This window comes from Mustelus asterias, chromosome 24 (genome assembly GCF_964213995.1).
Source record: "Mustelus asterias chromosome 24, sMusAst1.hap1.1, whole genome shotgun sequence".
NCBI lineage: Eukaryota > Metazoa > Chordata > Chondrichthyes > Carcharhiniformes > Triakidae > Mustelus > Mustelus asterias.
In genome coordinates this window covers 40,042,382-40,065,949 of record NC_135824.1, presented here as the reverse complement: position 1 = coordinate 40,065,949, position 23,568 = coordinate 40,042,382, and the positions used below count along the sequence as shown (strand labels likewise).

The window sequence follows — 23,568 nt, the reverse complement described above, 5'->3', positions numbered from 1 at the left end:
TCTCTTCCTCAAAAGACACTGGAAGCAGTCTTTGAATATTTTTAAGGCAGAGTTGAATAGATTCTTGATTAACAAGGGGATGAAAGGGTATCAGGGTAGGCAGTAATAGAAACATAGAAAAAATACAGCACAAACAGGCCCTTCGGCCCACAAGTTGCGCCGGTCATGCCCCTACCTACCTAGGCTTATACATAGGCTTACCTATAATCCTCAATCCTATTAAGTTCCATGTACTCATCCAGAAGTCTCTTAAAAGACCCTATCGAGTTTGCCTCCACCACCACTGATGGCAGCCGATTCCACTCACCCACCACCCTCTGAGTGAAAAACTTACCCCTGACATCTCCTCTGTACCTACTCTCCAGCACCTTAAACCTGTGTCCTCTTGTAGCAGCCATTTCCACCCTGGGAAAAAGCCTCCGAGAATCCACCCGATCTATACCTCTCAACATCTTGTACACCTCCATCAGGTCACCTCTCATCCTGTGGGGTTGAAGTTACAATCCGATCATCCGTGATCTTACTGAATGATGGAACAGGCTCAAGGGGACAAGTGGCCTACTCCTGCTGCTAATTTACATATTAGGTACCCATCCCCATATTGCCCCGATGTCAATTTAGTACCAACCCCACCACCATCCTAACCTGCACATCTTTGGAATGTGGGAGGAAACCGGAGCACCCGGAGGAAACCCATGCAGACACAGGGAGAATGTGCAAACTACACGCAGGCAGTGATCCAACGCTGGAATTGAACCCGAGTCCCTGGCGCTGTGAGGCAGCAGTGCTAACCACTGTGCCACCCAACAAGTCACTACAAAAAACTGGACCAAAGAATTTGCAACGGTTATATAGGTTATGAGAGTTGACAAGAAAGTGGCAGATGGAATATAAGGTGGAGAAATGTGAGAGCATTCACTTTGGGAGGTAGAATAGAAAAAGAGAATATTTTTTAAAATATTGGTGTTAGCGGGATTTCAGAGTCCTTGTACAGCAAACGAAGGAAGTGAGCATGCACACACAACAAACAATTAGGAAGCAAGCGGAATGTTGACCTTTATTGCAAAGGGGTTAGAGTATGAGAATAAGAAAGTCTGATTGCAATTATATATGGGGAACATCTGGAGAACAGTGAACAGCTTTAGTCTCCTTATTAAGAAAGGAAAAACTCGCCTTTGAGGGAGTGACAAGGAGATTTAGTAGATTGATTGCTGGGAAGAGAAGGTTGCCGTATGAGGAGATTATGAGCAAATTGGGTCTATACGCTCTGGAGTTTAGAAGAATTTCATTGAAATATCCTGAATTTAGAGAGGGTTTAACTTGGTAGATGTTGAGAGGTGTTTCCCCAGCTGGGGACTCGAACTGGGGGCATTGATACAGGATAAGACGTTGATCATCTTGTACTGAGACAAGGAGGAATTTCTTCACTCAGGGAGTTGTGAATCTTTGGAATTTTCTATTGTCAGAGGGCAGTGGGTGTGCAGTCACTGAGTATATTCACGGCAGTGAGTGACAGCTGTTTGGACTCTAAGGGAATCAGAGGGCCAGGTAGGAAAGTGAAGTTGAGTTTGATGATCAGCCATCTTCTTAGTGTGAATAGCAAAGCAGCCACAAAGGCCATTTAGGGTGGAATTCTTCAATTTTGCACTTGCCTGCGGCTGCGATTCTCTGACCCTGCCATTGTTGCCAGCAAAAATGGAGAATTTGGCACTCAGTCAAAATTTCATTCACAGCAGTGGGGTCAGAGAGTCCCAGCCCCAGAGCGAGGTCGGAAAGTCCCAGCCGCGGAGCGAGGTCGGAAAGTCCCAGCCGCGGAGCGAGGTCGGAGAATCCCAGCCGCGGGACGAGGCGGGAGAATCCCAGCCGCGGGGCGGGGCGGGAGAATCCCAGCCGCGGGGCGGGGCGGGAGAATCCCAGCCGCGGGGCGGGGCGGGAGAATCCCAGCCGCGGGGCGGGGCGGGAGAATCCCAGCCGCGGGGCGGGGCGGGAGAATCCCAGCCGCGGGGCGGGGCGGGAGAATCCCAGCCGCGGGGCGGGGCGGGAGAATCCCAGCCGCGGGGCGGGGCGGGAGAATCCCAGCCGCGGGGCGGGGCGGGAGAATCCCAGCCGCGGGGCGGGGCGGGAGAATCCCAGCCGCGGGGCGGGGCGGGAGAATCCCAGCCGCGGGGCGGGGCGGGAGAATCCCAGCCGCGGGGCGGGGCGGGAGAATCCCAGCCGCGGGGCGGGGCGGGAGAATCCCAGCCGCGGGGCGGGGCGGGAGAATCCCAGCCGCGGGGCGGGGCGGGAGAATCCCAGCCGCGGGGCGGGGCGGGAGAATCCCAGCCGCGGGGCGGGGCGGGAGAATCCCAGCCGCGGGGCGGGGCGGGAGAATCCCAGCCGCGGGGCGGGGCGGGAGAATCCCAGCCGCGGGGCGGGGCGGGAGAATCCCAGCCGCGGGGCGGGGCGGGAGAATCCCAGCCGCGGGGCGGGGCGGGAGAATCCCAGCCGCGGGGCGGGGCGGGAGAATCCCAGCCGCGGGGCGGGGCGGGAGAATCCCAGCCGCGGGGCGGGGCGGGAGAATCCCAGCCGCGGGGCGGGGCGGGAGAATCCCAGCCGCGGGGCGGGGCGAGGCGGGAGAATCCCAGCCGCGGGGCAAGGCGGGAGAATTCCAGCCACGGGGCGAGGTCGGAAAGTCCCAGCCGCGGGACGAGGCGGGAGAATCCCAGCCGCGGGACGAGGTCGGAAAGTCCCAGCCGCGGGGCGAGGCGGGAGAATCCCAGCCATAGTCTAACCCTGTTCCTAATTTTTATTTTCCCAGATATCCAATAGCAAAACCAAAATGACAAAAACACTGCTGATGGAGGTGTGTAAGTGTCTTTATAATGATCTGTTTATATACATAGTGTAAATGTGCAGGAATGTTTCTATCGGTGCTGGAGTTCTGATACGTGCTGTTGACATCGTGCCAAAGGGCACATCACTCACCTCTGTCGCTGTCCACAATGCACTCTGCAGCTTCAACTGACAGCTCAGTCTAATTCCAGGGCAGCTGATGTGATCCACTTCAATCAGTCCTTTGTCTATATTCACAACGCTGTAATTCCTACAGTTCAGGAAGAGGGATATCACATCAGTTTGGTGAAAATACTCTGGGGTAAAAAGAATCACATGTCCTGATTGATGAGAGGATGAGCAGAAATATCCTCTGTGTGAAGTCACTGAACACAATGATGGTCCAGAAGGTTGTAATGTGCCTAATCGGTAGACGAGGTGTTGGGCTCCACTGGAACATTGCAGCAGGCCAAGAGTGGACATGTGGACATGAGAACAAGATGTTGAGTTAAAATGGCAGCACCAGGAAGGTTGGGGTCATGTTTGCGGGCTGAGCGAAGGTGTACGGCAAAGTGGTCACCCAGTCTGCGTTTAGTCTCCCCAGAGGAGACCCAATTTTGCACTTGCCTGCAAATGTAATAAACCAAATTGAAGGAGACGCAAGGGAAACAATGCTTCACCTTAAAGGAGTGTTTGGGTCCTTGGACAGTGAGGAGGAAGGTGGTAAAGGGGCAAGTGTTGCATCTTCTGCAATTGCATGGGAAGGGGGAAGAGGAATTGGATGTAATGAAGGAGGGGACCAGGTGTGACAGAGGGTGTGGTCCCTGTGGAATGCTGATGGAGGGGCGGGGAGGCTGAAGGGAAGATGTGTTTGGTGGGTATCACGCTGGAGATGGTGGAAATGGCAGGTGATGATTCTCTGACGCAATCTCCCTGCGTGTGACCCTCTGCTCAGAGCTTAAATAATTCTTTGGATTTAAATTTGTAATGTTCCAAGTTTTAGTTCTTTGACAACTTTCTCTAGTGTTGGCATCAGGTTCTTGATGTTTGATGTGCCCTCTGTGCCCCAATGTACCAACCAAACCACACAAACTAGAGATGTGGGGAGGGGGAGCTGCCATGGACACATGCCAAGCATATTGATTTAGATAGCAGTGATTAATCTCAACATACAGATTGTACTGAGTGAGCAGCAACATACCTATCATTTCCTTCTCCATCCCAGAAAATGACTGTGCGCTCGAGTTCCTGGGAAGGACTGAACGAGCTTTGTACACCGCATTGCAGCGTGTACATGAAGGCTGGAAAACTGGGGTCCTGCATCAACCTGAGGACAGAGCCTGCTGCTGGCCGCTAAACAATTCACACAAAAACACACAGGTTAGAAAAGGTTCCTTCGCTCCGGCATTGGGCAATGTAAAATCGTAAATCACAAGTTATTTGGAATTCCTTGATCAATCCCTGATATCCTGTCCTGAATCAGGTTGGGTAGCTACAGAAACAAATGGAACTGTTGGGAATTATTTATGAGTCTGGCCCGGGATTTGGGGTCAGGATAGGGAGCTGGAACCTCTCAATCCTCTAGGCGAAGGAGTAAATTCCAGACGTTCAACTCGAGAGTTGGTCAATGATACAAACATTCCATTTCGTCCCTGGTCTTTATCTCTCTCTATCTCTGCCTATCTATTCATACTCCAATATTGCTGCTTCTCCCTCTCTCTTGTTCATTAGCTCTTACAGGCCTGTACTAATCATAGATTATCATAGAATGGTTACAGCACAGAAGGAGGCCATCTGACCCCTCATCTCCAAGCTTTCTGTAGGAGCAACTCAGCCACTCCCACAGCCCTGCTTTTCCCTGGAGCTCGGTAAGGATTTTCTCTTCATGCAATTCCCTTTTGAAAGTTATGACTGAATCTGACCACACTCATGGGAAATGCATTCCAAAAGGCCAGAAGATTTTATTTCAGAGAGGAATAAACAATGACTAAAAAAAAGGAACAAATTAGAATGAGACTAAACTAGCAAGGGGCATAAACACAGACAGTAGAACCATAGATAGTACAGCACAGAAATAGGCCTTTTGGCCCTTCTTGTCTGTGCCGAACCATTTTTCTGCCTAGTCCCACTGACCTGCACCTGGACCATATCCCTCCACACCCCCTCATCCATGTACCTGTCCAAGTTTTTCTTAAATGTTAAAAGTGAGCCCGCATTCACCACCTCATCTGGCAGCTCATTCCAAACTCCCACCACTCTCTGTGCGAAGAAGCCCCCCCTAATATTCCCTTTAAACTTTTCCCCCCTCATCCTTAACCCATGTCCTCTAGTTATTTTCTCCCCTAGCCTCAGTGGAAAAAGCCTGCTTGCATTCATTGTATCTATACCCATCATAATTGTATACACCTCTATCAAATCTCCCCTCATTCTTCCACGCTCCAGGGAATTAAGTCCTAACCTATTCAACCTTTCTCTGTAACTCAGTTTCTCAAGTCCCGGCAACATCCTTGTAAACCTTCTCTGCACTCTTTCAACCTTATTAATATCCTTCCTGTAATTAGGTAACCAAAACTGCACACAATACTCTAAATTCGGCCTCACCAATGTCTTATACAACCTCTTACTGTTATACAACCTCACCATAACATTCCAACTCCTATACTCAATACTTTGATTTATAAAGGCCAATGTACCAAAAGCACTCTTTACGACCCTATCTACCTGTGACGCCACTTTTAGGGAATTATGTATCTGTATTCCCAGATCCCTCTGTTCTACTGCACTCTTCAGTGTCCTACCATTTACCTTGTATGTTCTACCTTGGTTTGTCCTTCCAAAGTGCAATACCTCACACTTGTCTGCATTAAACTCCATCTGCCATTTTTCTAGCCAAATCCCTCTGCAAGCTTTTAAAACCTTCCTCACTGTCCACTACACCTCCAATCTTTGTATCATCAGCAAACTTGCTGATCCAATTTACCACATTATCATCCAGATCATTGATATAGATGACAAACAATAATGGACCCAGCACTGATCCCTGTGGCACACCACTAGTCACAGGCCTCCCCTCAGAGAAGCAATCCTCCACAACCACTCTCTGGCTTCTTCCATTGAGCCAATGTCTAATCCAATTTACTACCTCTCCATGTATACCTAGCGACTGAACCTTCCTAACCTCCCATGCGGGACCTTGTCAAAGGCTTTACTGAAGTTCATGTAGACAACATCCACTGCCTTCCCTTCATCCACTTTCCTGGTAACCTCCTCGAAAAACTCTAATAGATTGGTTAAACATGACCTACCACGCACAAAGCCATGTTGACTCTCCCTAATAAGTCCCCGTCTATCCAAATATTTGTAGATCCTATCTCTTAATACTCCTTCCAATAACTTGCCCACCACCGACGTCAAACTTACTGGCCCATAATTTCCCACATTACTTTTTGAGCCTTTTTTAAACAACGGAACAACATGAGCCACCCTCCAATCATCCGGCACCTCCCCCGTGGATACCGACATTTTAAATATATCTGCCAGGGCCCCTGCAATTTCAACACTAGTCTCCTTCAAGGTCCGTGGGAATACCCTGTCCGGTCCTGGGGATTTATCTACTCTGATTTGCCTCAAGACAGCAAGCACCTCCACCCCTTTAATCTGTATAGGTTCCATGACCTCCCTACCTGTTTGCCTTATTTCCATAGACTCCATGCCAGTTTCCTTAGTAAATACGGATGCAAAAAACCCATTTAATATCTCCCCCATTTCTTTTGGTTCCATACATAGCCGACCACTCTGATCTTCAAGAGGACCAATTTTATCCCTTACTATCCTTTTGCTCTTAATATACCTGTAGAAGCTCTTAGGATTATCCTTTACCTTGTCTGCCAAAGCAACCTCATGTCTTCTTTTAGCCCTCCTGATTTCTTTCTTAAGTAGTTTCTTGCACTTTTTATACTCCTCAAGCATCTTATTTGCTCCCTGTTGCCTATACATGCCATACATCTCTCTCTTCTTCTTGATCAGAGTTCCAATATCCCTCGAGAACCAAGGTTCCTTATTCTTATTCACTTTGCTTTTAATCCTGACAGGAACATACAAACTCTGCACTCTCAAAATTTCTCCTTTGAAGGCCTCCCACTTACCATTCACATCCTTGCCAGAGAACAGCCTGTCCCAATCCACGCTTTTTAGATCCTTTCTCATTTCTTCAAATTTGACCTTTTTCCAGTTTAGAACCTCAACCCGAGGACCAGATCTATCTTTATCCATGATCAAGTTGAAACTAATGGCGTTATGATCACTGGAACCAAAGTGTTCCCCTACACACACTTCCGTCACTTGTCCTAACTCGTTTCATAGACATAGACATAGAACAGTACAGCACAGAACAGGCCCTTCGGCCCACAATGTTGTGCCGAGCTTTGTCTGAAACTCAGATCAAGCTATTTCCTCCCTATCATCCCGAAGTACTCCATGTGACTATCCAATAGCTTCTTAAATGTTCCTAAAGTTTCTGACTCCACTATCCCTGCAGGCAGTCCATTCCACACCCCAACCACTCTCTGAGTAAAAAACCTACCTCGGACATCCTTCCTATATCTCCCACCATGAACCCTATATTTATGCCCCCTAGTTACCGCTCCATTCAACCGAGGAAAGAGTCTTTGAACGTTCACTCTATCTATCCCCCTCATCATCTTATAAACCTGTATCAAGTCTCCTCTCAACCTCCTCCGCTCCAAAGAGAAAAGCCCAAGTTCCCTCAACCTTTCCTCATAAGACCTACCCTCCAAACCAGGCAACATCCTGGTAAATCTCCTTTGCACTCTTTCCAGTGTCTCCACATCCTTCTTGTAGTGAGGTGACCAGAACTGCACACAATATTCCAAATGTGGTCTCACCAAGGTCCTGTACAGTTGCAGCATAACCCCACGGCTCTTAAACTCAAACCCCGTTAATGAACGCCAACACACTATAGGCCTTCTTCACGGCTCTATCCACTTGAGTGGCAACCTTCAGAGATCTATGGATATGAACCCCAAGATCTCTCTGTTCCTCCACATTCTTCAGAACCCTACCTTTGACCCTGTAATCCACATTTAAATTTGTCCTACCAAAATGAATCACCTCGCATTTGTCAGGGTTAAAATCCATTTGCCATTTTTCAGCCCAGCTCTGCATCCTATCTATATCTCTTTGCAGCCAACAACAGCCCTCCACCTCATGCACTACTCCACCAATCTTGGTGTCATCAGCAAATTTACTGATCCACCCTTCAGCCCCCTCCTCCAAGTCATTTATAAAAATGACAAATAGCAGAGGACCAAGCACTGATCCCTGTGGCACTCCGCTGGTAACCGGTTTCCAGTCCGAAAATTTTCCATCCACCACCACCCTCTGTCTTCTGTTAGATAGCCAGTTACGTATCCAATCGGCCAAACTTCCTTCTATCCCACACATCCTTACTTTCTTCATAAGCCGACCGTGGGGGACTAATAGGAGATCTAATATTGCATCCTGTCTAGTTGGTACCTCTATATATTGACGTAGAAAATTTTCTTGAATACATTTTACAAACTCTAACCTGTCTAGACCTTTAACAGTATGGGAGTCCTAATCTATATGTGGAAAATTAAAATCCCCTACTATCACAACTTTATGTCTCCTGCAGTTGTCTGCTATCTCTCTGCAGATTTGCTCCTCCAATTCTCGCTGACTATTGGGTGGTCTATAATACAACCCCATTAATGTGGTCATACCTTTCCTGTTTCTCAGCTCCACCCATATGGCCTCAGTAGACAAGCCCTCTAATCTGTCCTGCCTGAGCACTGCTGTAACATTTTCCCTGACTAGCAATGCCACCCCCCCCCACCCTTCATCCCTCTGCCTCTATGACGTCTGAAACATCGGAACCCTGGAACATTGAGCTGCCAGTCCTGCCCCTCCTGTAGCCAAGTTTCACTAATGGCTATAATGTCATAATTCCATGCATCAATCCACACCCTCAGCTCGTCTGCCTTCCCCACAATAAGAGCTTATAAAAAGCATATAAAAAGGAAGAGAGTAGCTAAAGTGAACTGTGAGTGAACCCACGTATATTTTATGTTGCACAGCCATTTGAACGGCAGATTTGGCACCAAATTAGCTGCCCCATCAGATTTGAGAGATCTGAACTTTCGGCCTGCCAAGAAAGAACTAATGTGGTTCGTTATTTATTGCTGCGTCTTTTCTCTCCTCTCTGAAATGTTTTGGAATGTCTTTGCCACATTATGAGAGTAAGTTGTTGATATTTCACCTTCCTGCTCCATTCTTTACCTTTTCAGGCTTTGTGTCCCAGCACTCTGTCATTAGATTGTGCATTCTGTGAAACTGCACCTCCTGCAGGGTTCCCAGTGAGGGGCGCATACCCTTGGCCAGCTTTTTAGCAATTTGTGCCTGATGTTGTCCAAGGACGGGCCGTTGCCCAGACAGTAACTCATACAGGACCATTCCATATGAAAACATGTCAACCTTCAAAAAAACAGCATGGATTTACTTGTCAGAGTGGTTGCAAATTTATAGCATGTTCATTACATCTCTATTCATCAACTGGAAATTATACTGTCACGGAATTGTTCCATTTCTTACCATTCTTTTAGGGTTAATTTTTCTATTACCAGTTTGTTTTCTATCCTTATTGTTCCAGGTACTCTTTAGCTTCATCAATTCAGATTATTCCTGCTGCTGAGCCATTTCGCAAACATCTTTGAAAGTTTGTACATCTGTTCTGCTATCGAATCTGCTCCCCCCTCCTGGCCCCTTGAGCATTTCAGAATTTCATTACTCCATCCCTGGCAGCCCCTGACGTTAACGTCCTGAGCTCCACAACGCCCTCTCGAAACTGCTCTGACTTCTTTCACTCTTTCTCCTTCTCTAAACTTCTAGATAAAACTAACCTCTTTGAACAAGCTTGCGGCAATCTGCAAAAGTAACCTGGTGTCAAAGATGCTTTACAACTTGGGAAATTGTACAGATTACAGGAGCTTAGAGAGATGGTGAGGGGGCGAGGGAGGCAGGGAGGGGGCGAGGGAGGCAGGGAGGGGGCGAGAGGGGCAGGGAGGGGGCGAGAGGGGCAGGGAGGGGGCGAGAGGGGCAGGGAGGGGGCGAGAGGGGCAGGGAGGGGGCGAGAGGGGCAGGGAGGGGGCGAGAGGGGCAGGGAGGGGGCGAGAGGGGCAGGGAGGGGGCGAGAGGGGCAGGGAGGGGGCGAGAGGGGCAGGGAGGGGGCGAGAGGGGCAGGGAGGGGGCGAGAGGGGCAGGGAGGGGGCGAGAGGGGCAGGGAGGGGGCGAGAGGGGCAGGGAGGGGGCGAGAGGGGCAGGGAGGGGGCGAGAGGGGCAGGGAGGGGGCGAGAGGGGCAGGGAGGGGGCGGGAGGGGCAGGGAGGGGGCGGGAGGGGCAGGGAGGGGGCGGGAGGGGCAGGGAGGGGGCGGGAGGGGCAGGGAGGGGGCGGGAGGGGCAGGGAGGGGGCGGGAGGGGCAGGGAGGGGGCGGGAGAGGCAGGGAGGGGGCGGGAGAGGCAGGGAGGGGGCGGGAGAGGCAGGGAGGGGGCGGGAGAGGCAGGGAGGGGGCGGGAGAGGCAGGGAGGGGGCGGGAGAGGCAGGGAGGGGGCGGGAGAGGCAGGGAGGGGGCGGGAGAGGCAGGGAGGGGGCGGGAGAGGCAGGGAGGGGGCGGGAGAGGCAGGGAGGGGGCGGGAGAGGCAGGGAGGGGGCGGGAGAGGCAGGGAGGGGGCGGGAGAGGCAGGGAGGGGGCGGGAGAGGCAGGGAGGGGGCGGGAGAGGCAGGGAGGGGGCGGGAGAGGCAGGGAGGGGGCGGGAGAGGCAGGGAGGGGGCGGGAGAGGCAGGGAGGGGGCGGGAGAGGCAGGGAGGGGGCGGGAGAGGCAGGGAGGGGGCGGGAGAGGCAGGGAGGGGGCGGGAGAGGCAGGGAGGGGGCGGGAGAGGCAGGGAGGGGGCGGGAGAGGCAGGGAGGGGGCGAGAGAGGCAGGGAGGGGGCGAGAGAGGCAGGGAGGGGGCGAGAGAGGCAGGGAGGGGGCGAGAGAGGCAGGGAGGGGGCGAGAGAGGCAGGGAGGGGGCGAGAGAGGCAGGGAGGGGGCGAGAGAGGCAGGGAGGGGGCGAGAGAGGCAGGGAGGGGGCGAGAGAGGCAGGGAGGGGGCGAGAGAGGCAGGGAGGGGGCGAGAGAGGCAGGGAGGGGGCGAGAGAGGCAGGGAGGGGGCGAGAGAGGCAGGGAGGGGGCGAGAGAGGCAGGGAGGGGGCGAGAGAGGCAGGGAGGGGGCGAGAGAGCAGGGAGGGGGCGAGAGAGGCAGGGAGGGGGCGAGAGAGGCAGGGAGGGGGCGAGAGAGGCAGGGAGGGGGCGAGAGAGGCAGGGAGGGGGCGAGAGAGGCAGGGAGGGGGCGAGAGAGGCAGGGAGGGGGCGAGAGAGGCAGGGAGGGGGCGAGAGAGGCAGGGAGGGGGCGAGAGAGGCAGGGAGGGGGCGAGAGAGGCAGGGAGGGGGCGAGAGAGGCAGGGAGGGGGCGAGAGAGGCAGGGAGGGGCGAGAGAGGCAGGGAGGGGGCGAGAGAGGCAGGGAGGGGGCGAGAGAGGCAGGGAGGGGGCGAGAGAGGCAGGGAGGGGGCGAGAGAGGCAGGGAGGGGGCGAGAGAGGCAGGGAGGGGGCGAGAGAGGCAGGGAGGGGGCGAGAGAGGCAGGGAGGGGGCGAGAGAGGCAGGGAGGGGCGAGAGAGGCAGGGAGGGGGCGAGAGAGGCAGGGAGGGGGCGAGAGAGGCAGGGAGGGGGCGAGAGAGGCAGGGAGGGGGCGAGAGAGGCAGGGAGGGGGCGAGAGAGGCAGGGAGGGGGCGAGAGAGGCAGGGAGGGGGCGAGAGAGGCAGGGAGGGGGCGAGAGAGGCAGGGAGGGGGCGAGAGAGGCAGGGAGGGGGCGAGAGAGGCAGGGAGGGGGCGAGAGAGGCAGGGAGGGGGCGAGAGAGGCAGGGAGGGGGCGAGAGAGGCAGGGAGGGGGCGAGAGAGGCAGGGAGGGGGCGAGAGAGGCAGGGAGGGGGCGAGAGAGGCAGGGAGGGGGCGAGAGAGGCAGGGAGGGGGCGAGAGAGGCAGGGAGGGGGCGAGAGAGGCAGGGAGGGGGCGAGAGAGGCAGGGAGGGGGCGAGAGAGGCAGGGAGGGGGCGAGAGAGGCAGGGAGGGGGCGAGAGAGGCAGGGAGGGGGCGAGAGAGGCAGGGAGGGGGCGAGAGAGGCAGGGAGGGGGCGAGAGAGGCAGGGAGGGGGCGAGAGAGGCAGGGAGGGGGCGAGAGAGGCAGGGAGGGGGCGAGAGAGGCAGGGAGGGGGCGAGAGAGGCAGGGAGGGGGCGAGAGAGGCAGGGAGGGGGCGAGAGAGGCAGGGAGGGGGCGAGAGAGGCAGGGAGGGGGCGAGAGAGGCAGGGAGGGGGCGAGAGAGGCAGGGAGGGGGCGAGAGAGGCAGGGAGGGGGCGAGAGAGGCAGGGAGGGGGCGAGAGAGGCAGGGAGGGGGCGAGAGAGGCAGGGAGGGGGCGAGAGAGGCAGGGAGGGGGCGAGAGAGGCAGGGAGGGGGCGAGAGAGGCAGGGAGGGGGCGAGAGAGGCAGGGAGGGGGCGAGAGAGGCAGGGAGGGGGCGAGAGAGGCAGGGAGGGGGCGAGAGAGGCAGGGAGGGGGCGAGAGAGGCAGGGAGGGGGCGAGAGAGGCAGGGAGGGGGCGAGAGAGGCAGGGAGGGGGCGAGAGAGGCAGGGAGGGGGCGAGAGAGGCAGGGAGGGGGCGAGAGAGGCAGGGAGGGGGCGAGAGAGGCAGGGAGGGGGCGAGAGAGGCAGGGAGGGGGCGAGAGAGGCAGGGAGGGGGCGAGAGAGGCAGGGAGGGGGCGAGAGAGGCAGGGAGGGGGCGAGAGAGGCAGGGAGGGGGCGAGAGAGGCAGGGAGGGGGCGAGAGAGGCAGGGAGGGGGCGAGAGAGGCAGGGAGGGGGCGAGAGAGGCAGGGAGGGGGCGAGAGAGGCAGGGAGGGGGCGAGAGAGGCAGGGAGGGGGCGAGAGAGGCAGGGAGGGGGCGAGAGAGGCAGGGAGGGGGCGAGAGAGGCAGGGAGGGGGCGAGAGAGGCAGGGAGGGGGCGAGAGAGGCAGGGAGGGGGCGAGAGAGGCAGGGAGGGGGCGAGAGAGGCAGGGAGGGGGCGAGAGAGGCAGGGAGGGGGCGAGAGAGGCAGGGAGGGGGCGAGAGAGGCAGGGAGGGGGCGAGAGAGGCAGGGAGGGGGCGAGAGAGGCAGGGAGGGGGCGAGAGAGGCAGGGAGGGGGCGAGAGAGGCAGGGAGGGGGCGAGAGAGGCAGGGAGGGGGCGAGAGAGGCAGGGAGGGGGCGAGAGAGGCAGGGAGGGGGCGAGAGAGGCAGGGAGGGGGCGAGAGAGGCAGGGAGGGGGCGAGAGAGGCAGGGAGGGGGCGAGAGAGGCAGGGAGGGGGCGAGAGAGGCAGGGAGGGGGCGAGAGAGGCAGGGAGGGGGCGAGAGAGGCAGGGAGGGGGCGAGAGAGGCAGGGAGGGGGCGAGAGAGGCAGGGAGGGGGCGAGAGAGGCAGGGAGGGGGCGAGAGAGGCAGGGAGGGGGCGAGAGAGGCAGGGAGGGGGCGAGAGAGGCAGGGAGGGGGCGAGAGAGGCAGGGAGGGGGCGAGAGAGGCAGGGAGGGGGCGAGAGAGGCAGGGAGGGGGCGAGAGAGGCAGGGAGGGGGCGAGAGAGGCAGGGAGGGGGCGAGAGAGGCAGGGAGGGGGCGAGAGAGGCAGGGAGGGGGCGAGAGAGGCAGGGAGGGGGCGAGAGAGGCAGGGAGGGGGCGAGAGAGGCAGGGAGGGGGCGAGAGAGGCAGGGAGGGGGCGAGAGAGGCAGGGAGGGGGCGAGAGAGGCAGGGAGGGGGCGAGAGAGGCAGGGAGGGGGCGAGAGAGGCAGGGAGGGGGCGAGAGAGGCAGGGAGGGGGCGAGAGAGGCAGGGAGGGGGCGAGAGAGGCAGGGAGGGGGCGAGAGAGGCAGGGAGGGGGCGAGAGAGGCAGGGAGGGGGCGAGAGAGGCAGGGAGGGGGCGAGAGAGGCAGGGAGGGGGCGAGAGAGGCAGGGAGGGGGCGAGAGAGGCAGGGAGGGGGCGAGAGAGGCAGGGAGGGGGCGAGAGAGGCAGGGAGGGGGCGAGAGAGGCAGGGAGGGGGCGAGAGAGGCAGGGAGGGGGCGAGAGAGGCAGGGAGGGGGCGAGAGAGGCAGGGAGGGGGCGAGAGAGGCAGGGAGGGGGCGAGAGAGGCAGGGAGGGGGCGAGAGAGGCAGGGAGGGGGCGAGAGAGGCAGGGAGGGGGCGAGAGAGGCAGGGAGGGGGCGAGAGAGGCAGGGAGGGGGCGAGAGAGGCAGGGAGGGGGCGAGAGAGGCAGGGAGGGGGCGAGAGAGGCAGGGAGGGGGCGAGAGAGGCAGGGAGGGGGCGAGAGAGGCAGGGAGGGGGCGAGAGAGGCAGGGAGGGGGCGAGAGAGGCAGGGAGGGGGCGAGAGAGGCAGGGAGGGGGCGAGAGAGGCAGGGAGGGGGCGAGAGAGGCAGGGAGGGGGCGAGAGAGGCAGGGAGGGGGCGAGAGAGGCAGGGAGGGGGCGAGAGAGGCAGGGAGGGGGCGAGAGAGGCAGGGAGGGGGCGAGAGAGGCAGGGAGGGGGCGAGAGAGGCAGGGAGGGGGCGAGAGAGGCAGGGAGGGGGCGAGAGAGGCAGGGAGGGGGCGAGAGAGGCAGGGAGGGGGCGAGAGAGGCAGGGAGGGGGCGAGAGAGGCAGGGAGGGGGCGAGAGAGGCAGGGAGGGGGCGAGAGAGGCAGGGAGGGGGCGAGAGAGGCAGGGAGGGGGCGAGAGAGGCAGGGAGGGGGCGAGAGAGGCAGGGAGGGGGCGAGAGAGGCAGGGAGGGGGCGAGAGAGGCAGGGAGGGGGCGAGAGAGGCAGGGAGGGGGCGAGAGAGGCAGGGAGGGGGCGAGAGAGGCAGGGAGGGGGCGAGAGAGGCAGGGAGGGGGCGAGAGAGGCAGGGAGGGGGCGAGAGAGGCAGGGAGGGGGCGAGAGAGGCAGGGAGGGGGCGAGAGAGGCAGGGAGGGGGCGAGAGAGGCAGGGAGGGGGCGAGAGAGGCAGGGAGGGGGCGAGAGAGGCAGGGAGGGGGCGAGAGAGGCAGGGAGGGGGCGAGAGAGGCAGGGAGGGGGCGAGAGAGGCAGGGAGGGGGCGAGAGAGGCAGGGAGGGGGCGAGAGAGGCAGGGAGGGGGCGAGAGAGGCAGGGAGGGGGCGAGAGAGGCAGGGAGGGGGCGAGAGAGGCAGGGAGGGGGCGAGAGAGGCAGGGAGGGGGCGAGAGAGGCAGGGAGGGGGCGAGAGAGGCAGGGAGGGGGCGAGAGAGGCAGGGAGGGGGCGAGAGAGGCAGGGAGGGGGCGAGAGAGGCAGGGAGGGGGCGAGAGAGGCAGGGAGGGGGCGAGAGAGGCAGGGAGGGGGCGAGAGAGGCAGGGAGGGGGCGAGAGAGGCAGGGAGGGGGCGAGAGAGGCAGGGAGGGGGCGAGAGAGGCAGGGAGGGGGCGAGAGAGGCAGGGAGGGGGCGAGAGAGGCAGGGAGGGGGCGAGAGAGGCAGGGAGGGGGCGAGAGAGGCAGGGAGGGGGCGAGAGAGGCAGGGAGGGGGCGAGAGAGGCAGGGAGGGGGCGAGAGAGGCAGGGAGGGGGCGAGAGAGGCAGGGAGGGGGCGAGAGAGGCAGGGAGGGGGCGAGAGAGGCAGGGAGGGGGCGAGAGAGGCAGGGAGGGGGCGAGAGAGGCAGGGAGGGGGCGAGAGAGGCAGGGAGGGGGCGAGAGAGGCAGGGAGGGGGCGAGAGAGGCAGGGAGGGGGCGAGAGAGGCAGGGAGGGGGCGAGAGAGGCAGGGAGGGGGCGAGAGAGGCAGGGAGGGGGCGAGAGAGGCAGGGAGGGGGCGAGAGAGGCAGGGAGGGGGCGAGAGAGGCAGGGAGGGGGCGAGAGAGGCAGGGAGGGGGCGAGAGAGGCAGGGAGGGGGCGAGAGAGGCAGGGAGGGGGCGAGAGAGGCAGGGAGGGGGTTAGAGAGATGGGGAGGACGTTAGCGAGATTGGAATATATGATGTTAACCAATGCAGGCACAGGGCTGATTGTTGATTGAAACGGAGTAAATGCTGCCATCAGAGGTTTATCTGAGCTGATATTTATGGGGGATCTAAGCTGAGGATATTTCTGTCTATCTATTGCTTATGTCACATAAGCAGTTTGCCAGGTGTTGGGTGAGGGGGCGCCGGGTGAGGTGGCGCCGGGTGAGGGGGCGCTGGGTGAGGTGGCGCCGGGTGAGGGGGCGCTGGGTGAGGTGGCGCCGGGTGAGGGGGCGCCGGGTGAGAGGTAACTGTCCTAACTGTACATACAGTCACTGGCCTTTCCCTCCAGCTGGATCTTCCAGTCCCGCTGGCAGTGAACCCCCGGTGCAGGGGCTGCATAGAATGGGAAACCCCACTGACAGCTGCAGGGAACGTGGAAAATCCCATCTGCTGTGTTTTCAGAACGCGAGCTGAGTGAGAGGGACAACATGGAGATGAGAACTAGGACTGAGCCTCGAGTAAAACGTTCGGAAACCTCAGGGGTAACAGTGTGGAGGAATAGCTACTACAGGGGTAACAGTGTGGAGGAATAGCTACTACAGGGGTAACAGTGTGGAGGAATAGCTACTACAGGGGTAACAGTGTGGAGGAATAGCTACTACAGGGGTAACAGTGTGGAGGAATAGCCACTACAGGGGTAACAGTGTGGAGGAATAGCCACTACAGGTGATGTCTGGCTTGGGGAAAATTGACAAGAATGGAATCAGATACATGTGACTGGGGGATAGTCATAAAGTTAGAGTCACACAGCGCAGAAAAGGCCCTTCAGCCCATCGAGTGGAGGTAGTGGAGATATGTTTGAGAGATGGTGTGGTTAACTGTGTCAAAGGTTGCAGACTGGTCAAGTAGGATCAGGGGTTGACAGCTTGCCTTTTCATAGGATGCCAGCGGCTAGGACTTGGGTCAGAGTTCTTTGGGACTGTGGCAGCAGCAGAAACCTGATTTGAATAAAGTGAATGGTATGGAGCTGGGATATTAATCACAGAGAATGAGTGTGTACGGACAAATGCAACATCAGAATGAAATAAAGAATTCAACCACCATGACACAGCTGTGAGGAGCAGAGCGGAGTTTGATGTCGAAATTGCACAATGCTATCTGGTCAGAAACTAATCCTGCTGTGTGCAATATTCTGAACAACTAAATTCTGCTTCATACCTTTTCATCATAAACAATTCCAGGCATGACTTCAGGTGCCTGATATCCCGGAGTACCTTCAACACCCAGAGCGCCTTCATGGAACGACTGTCGAGATATCCCATAATCAGACAGTTTCACATTCACTGGATCTGTCAGTTCCAGAGTCCAAACTAAAACATTATCGGATTTCAGGTCACAGAAGATGATGTTTTTTCTGTGCAGGTAAGCCAAGCCAACTGCAATCTGATAGGCAATTCTGTGAGTTAGCATATGTCCCAGGGGTATAAACAAGGTGCCTGTTTGAAAGAGAACATGAATAATCTGTGGTCCATTTCAGATAGCCATTCTTTCACATTACATAGAACAGTACAGCACAGAACAGGCCCTTCGGCCCACGATGTTGTGCCGAACTTCATCTAAAACCAAGATCAAGCTATCCCACTCCCTATCATCCTGGTGTGCTCCATGTGCCTATCCAATAACCGCTTAAATGTTCCTAAAGTGTCTGACTCCACTATCACTGCAGGCAGTCCATTCCACACCCCAACCACTCTCGGAGTAAAGAATCTACCTCTGATATCCTTCCTATATCTCCCACCATGAACCCTATAGTTATGCCCCCTTGTAATAGCTCCATCCACCCGAGGAAATAGTCTTTGAACGTTCACTCTATCTATCCCCTTCATCATTTTATAAACCTCTATTAAGTCTCCTCTCAACCTCCTCCGCTCCAGAGAGAACAGCCCTAGCTCCCTCAACCTTTCCTCATAAGACCTACCCTTCAAACCAGGCAGCATCCTGGTAAAGCTCCTTTGCACTCCTTCCAGCGCTTCCACATCCTTCTTATAGTGAGGTGACCAGAACTGCACACAATATTCCAAATGTGGTCTCACCAAGGTCCTGTACAGTTGCAGCATAACCCCACGGCTCTTAAACTCCAACCCCCTGTTAATAAAAGCTAACACACTATAGGCCTTCTTCACAGCTCTATCTACTTGACTGGCAACCTTCAGAGATCTGTGGATATGGACCCCAAGATCTCTCTGTTCTTCCACAGTCTTCAGAACCCTACCTTTGACCCTGTAATCCACCTTTAAATTTGTCCTACCAAAATGAATCATCTCACATTTATCAGGGTTAAACTCCATCTGCCATTTTTCAGCCCAGCTTTGCATCCTATCTATGTCTCTTTGCAGTCTACAACAGCCCTCCACCTCATTCACTACTCCACCAATCTTGGTGTCATCAGCAAATTTACTGATCCACCCTTCAGCTCCCTCCTCTAGGTCATTAATAAAAATCACAAACAGAGGACCAAGCACTGATCCCTGCGGCACTCCGCTAGCAACCTGCCTCCAGTCTGAAAATTTTCCATCCACCACCACCCTCTGTCTTCAATCAGATAGCCAGTTACTTATCCAATTGGAAAACTTTCCCTCTATCCCACACCTCCTCACTTTCATCATAAGCCGACCATGGGGGACCTTATCAAACGCCTTACTAAAATCCATGTATATGACATCAACTGCCCTACCTTCATCAACACACTTAGTTACCTCCTCAAAAAATTCTATCAAATTTGTGAGGCACGACTTGCCCTTCACGAATCCGTGCTGACTATCGCGGATTAATCCGCATCTTTCTAAATGGTCGTAAATCCCATCCCTAAGGACCTTTCCCATCAACTTACCAACCACCGAAGTAAGACTAACCGGCCTATAATTATCAGGGTCATTTCTATTCCCTTTCTTAAACCGAGGAACAACATTTGCCACTCTCCAGTCCTCTGGCACCATCCCCGTGGACAGTGAGGACCCAAAGATCAAAGCCAAAGGCTCTGCAATCTCATCCCTTGCCTCCCAAAGAATCCTAGGATATATTTCATCAGGCCCAGGGGACTTATCGACCTTCAGTTTATTCAAAACTGCCAGGACATCCTCCCTCTGAAAATCTACTTCCTCCAGCCTATTAGCCTGTAACACCTTCTCTTCCTCAAAAACATGGCCCCTCTCCTTGGTGAACACTGAAGAAAAATATTCATTCATCACCTTGCCTATCTCTACTGACTCCATACACAAGTTCCCACTACTGTCCTTGACCGGCCCTAACCTCACCCTGGTCATTCTTTTATTCCTCACATAAGAGTAAAAAGCCTTGGGGTTTTCCTTGATCTGACCCGCCAAGGACTTCTCATCCCCCCTCCTAGCTCTCCTAAGCCCCTTTTTCAGCTCATTCCTTGCTAACTTGTAACCCTCAATCGAGCCATCTGAACCTTGTTTCCTCATCCCTACATAAGCTTCCCTCTTCCTTTTCACAAGACATTCCACCTCTTTTGTGAACCATGGTTCCCTCACTCGGCCATTTCCTCCCTGCCTGACAGGGACATACCTATCAAGGACACACAGTATTTGTTCCTTGAAAAAGTTCCACTTTTCATTAGTGCCTTTCCCTGACAGTTTCTGTTCCCATCTTATGCCCCCTAATTCTTGCCTAATCGCATCATAATTACCTCTCCCCCAATTATAAACCTTGCCCTGCCGTACGGCCCTATCCCTCTCCATTGCAATAACAAAAGACACCGAATTGTGGTCACTATCTCCAAAGTGCTCTCCCACAACCAAATCTAACACTTGGCCCGGTTCATTTCCCAGTACCAAATCCAAATGTGGCCCCACCTCTTGTCGGCCTATCCACATATTGTGTCAGGAAACCCTCCTGCACACACTGCACAAAAACTGCCCCACCCGAACTATTCGACCTACAAAGGTTCCAATCAATATTTGGGAAGTTAAAGTCCCCCATGACAACTACCCTGTGACCCCCACGCCCATCCATAATCTGCTTAGCAATTTCTTCCTCCACATCTCTATTACTATTTGGGGGCCTATAGTAAACTCCTAACAACGTGACCGCTCCTTTCCTATTTCTAACCTCAGCCTATATTACCTCAGTATGCAGATCCCCCTCGAAGTGCCTTTCCGCAGCCGTTAAACTATCCTTGAATAACAATGCTACTCCTCCACCTCTTTTACCAGCTTCCCTACACTTAGTGAAACATCTATACCCCGGAACGTCCAACAACCATTCCTGTCCTTGTTCTACCCATGTCTCTGTAATGGCCACAACATCGTAGTCCCAAGTACCATTGTGATAGAAATTAAATCATGAACCTTTATTATTCAATAATGGGATCTCGCAGGCCCACAACATATCCTGCTTAAAATCCACTTCTAATTTTCCATTCGAACAAGGCTGCTTTAGATTTAGTATTTACTCCTAAGTCGCTTCACATTTTACCTCGCTTTCCCAATAGCTTCTGTAATGGTGCACTTCCACAGACTTCATTAGAAACACAAAAGCATTTATTAATAAGAAGAATTGTACAGCAACCACATGGCAACACCTTGGTCCCTACATGTCTACTGCCTCAGGGAGGACTCCACCCCCAGGGGTCAATACCCACTCTGAGTCCCAAATGGTTCCCCCAAACCAAGTAACCCTTACTCTGCTGTGTTGCCCTCCAAAGGACAAATAAATCCCCACAGTTTCTGATTCTCCATTATGTCCTATATGTTATTCACTGTATGCCAAAGTATTTTTTACTCTAACCTTTTGAGTATTCAGTCAGCACAGTATTGAGACTGCCCATTGGAGCTAGCTCCAAGGCAAAGCAAAGTGGGTGAATACTGATGCCAACCAGTGACACAATGCACGGGTGCTGCATGGAGTGAAGCATGCTGGTCTCCTGACGGAACTCCGAGAAATTCCGCAATGCCTCCATGGCTTCCAGGTGCCTGAACATCGAGTCTGAAATGGAAGATTAAAAAGATAACTCTCGACAATTATGTTAAAAGTTGAGAACAGCGATTAAGGGGCCAATTTTATCATTTTGATTCTAAGTGCTGAATCTGGGAGTGTTCCAGATCCGACTTGTAAACCTGTTCTCTGGTGCCCCCATACACACTCTGCCTGAAAAAATAGCCGCGAATCTGAATTGTGCCGCAGAAGCCGGTAGGCGGGGCTTTTCGTGCCCGAAATCCTGCCGCTCCGATCGGAGCCTTCAATTGTGTATGCGCAGTAAACAAAAATTGAAAAATGCCACATCGCTCCCAGGCTGCATAATGCCACCCCCCTGGCCCCCGCAACATTACTGACTCCCTTATCGCCCCACTACCCAGACCAATCACGGCCCCCTGCCTCCCCCACCGATCACACGCAAAGTGGCAGTGAACCCCCCTCCCATCAGAGAGCCATCTGAGCCGCCTCCCTCCACCCCCAAAGATCCATCTGACCTGCCTCCCCCCCCCGACCAGAGAACGATCTGACCCACCTCCTCCCTCCCCCCGCAACCAGAGAACAATCTGAACCGCCTCCCTCCCCCTCACCAGAGAACGATCTGACCCACCTCCTCCCTCCCCCCCACCACCAGAGAACAATCTGAACCGCCTCCCTCCCCCCCACCAGAGAACAATCTGAACCGCCTCCCTCCCCCCCACCAGAGAACAATCTGAACCGCCTCCCTCCCCCCCACCAGAGAACAATCTGAACCGCCTCCCTCCCCCCCACCAGAGATCAATCTGACCTGGGCGTGGATTGCGCTACTCGCCTCATGCCCGACTTTACCAAGTTTCTGCGCCCGAAAACGTGTGCAACTTGATGGTAATATCAGGCCCTAAGACTTTAATTCTCCGGCTGTGCCCACGGCTGGGATTCTCCTCTCCCTCTGCCATGAATGGAGTTTTGCCTGAGCGCCAAATTCCCCGTTTTCATTGGCAGCGGTGGCGGAGTGAACATGATCGGAGAATTCCGACTGAAGAATATTTCCAGGGCTTTGGCTTTTCTTAAACTTGACTGTGCCGACACCACAGCTCAAAATGGCGGCTCATCACCAACTTGTCAAAGACAATTAGAGACCGGCAACAAACGCTGCCCGAGTCGAGGGCTTCACAATGTCTTAAAAACCTTCCCACACTGCCAAACCTTTCATATTCTACATCTCTCAGTGCTCGGTTTCACCATTCCCAACCTTCCATTACTAACTCTTATTATTAAACATCTCTCACGGTATATTCACATGAATCATTCGTTATACTGTTAACAGACAAGTTAATATCCCCAAATGCTAAACATCACAACTACTGATGACCTTTAATAAAACGTTAAGCATTATGATGCTGCATGTTATAAAATGATGTCTCCTCTAACTAACCATAAGCAATGTCAATGGTACAGCTGGGATCTCCAACAATAGGGTGAAGAGCTGAAGCTGGGGTTCTGAGCAGTTTCCATCACTCAGCCCTCTCACAGATTCAATGTGGAAGTGTCTAATATCTGTAAACATTCACACAATGACCAGAGTAAAAATGCTAAACAAGGGAATGCCAGGGATCAGGAGAGTTCTGACAGACATGCAAATAGGATTCATAGAGTCAGAGGTTTACAGCATGGAAAGAGGCCCTTCGGCCCAACTTGTCCATGCCGCCCTTTTTTTTAAAAACCCCTAAGCTAATCCCAATTGCCCACATTTGGCCCATATCCCTCTATACCCATCGTACCCATGTAACTGTCTAAATGCTTTTTAAAAGACAAAATTGTACCCGCCTCTACTACTACCTCTGGCAGCTTGTTCCAGACACTCACCACCCTCTGTGTGAAAAAATTGCCCCTCTGGACACTTTTGTATCTCTCCCCTCTCACCTGAAACCTATGCCCTCTAGTTTTGGACTACCCTACCTTTGGGAAAAGATATTGACTATCAAGCTGATCTGTGCCCCTCATTAATTTTATAGACCTCTATAAGGTCACCCCTCAGCCTCCTACATTCCAGAGAAAAAAGTCCCAGTCTATCGAGCCTCTCCTTATAAATCAAACCAGGAAGTCCTGGTAGCATCCTAGTAAATCTTTTCTGCACTCTTTCTAGTTTAATAATATCCTTTCTATAATAGGGTGACCAGAACTGTACACAGTAAACCAAGTGTGGCCTTACCAATGTCTTGTACAACTTCAACAAGACGTCCCAACTCCTGTATTCAATGTTCTGACCAATGAAACCAAGCATGCCAAATGCCTTCATAGAACATAGAACATAGAACATTACAGCGCAGAACAGGCCCTTCGGCCCACGATGTTGCACCGACCAGTTAAAAAAAAAAAAACTGTGACCCTCCAACCTAAACCAATTTCTTTTTGTCCATGAACCTATCTACGGATCTCTTAAACGCCCCCAAACTAGGCGCATTTACTACTGATGCTGGCAGGGCATTCCAATCCCTCACCACCCTCTGGGTAAAGAACCTACCCCTGACATCGGTTCTATAACTACCCCCCCTCAATTTAAAGCCATGCCCCCTCGTGCTGGATTTCTCCATCAGAGGAAAAAGGCTATCACTATCCACCCTATCTAAACCTCTAATCATCTTATATGTTTCAATAAGATCCCCTCTTAGCCGCCGCCTTTCCAGCGAAAACAATCCCAAATCCCTCAGCCTCTCCTCATAGGATCTCCCCT

General features: G+C 54.8%; 1 protein-coding gene across 1 annotated transcript in view; it reads right to left on the bottom strand.

Annotated features, from left to right (window-relative positions):
* lrrk1 (leucine-rich repeat kinase 1) overlaps positions 1 to 23,568 on the bottom strand; it is a 207,451-nt gene that overhangs the window by 25,929 nt on the left and 157,954 nt on the right. The window contains exons 26-30 of the mRNA XM_078241595.1: positions 20,670 to 20,867; positions 17,079 to 17,356; positions 9,130 to 9,324; positions 4,013 to 4,164; positions 2,965 to 3,082 (exon numbers count right to left, since the gene is read on the bottom strand). Coding sequence (XP_078097721.1) covers positions 2,965 to 3,082; positions 4,013 to 4,164; positions 9,130 to 9,324; positions 17,079 to 17,356; positions 20,670 to 20,867 — 941 coding nt within the window. The remainder of the gene's footprint in view (positions 1 to 2,964; positions 3,083 to 4,012; positions 4,165 to 9,129; positions 9,325 to 17,078; positions 17,357 to 20,669; positions 20,868 to 23,568) is intronic.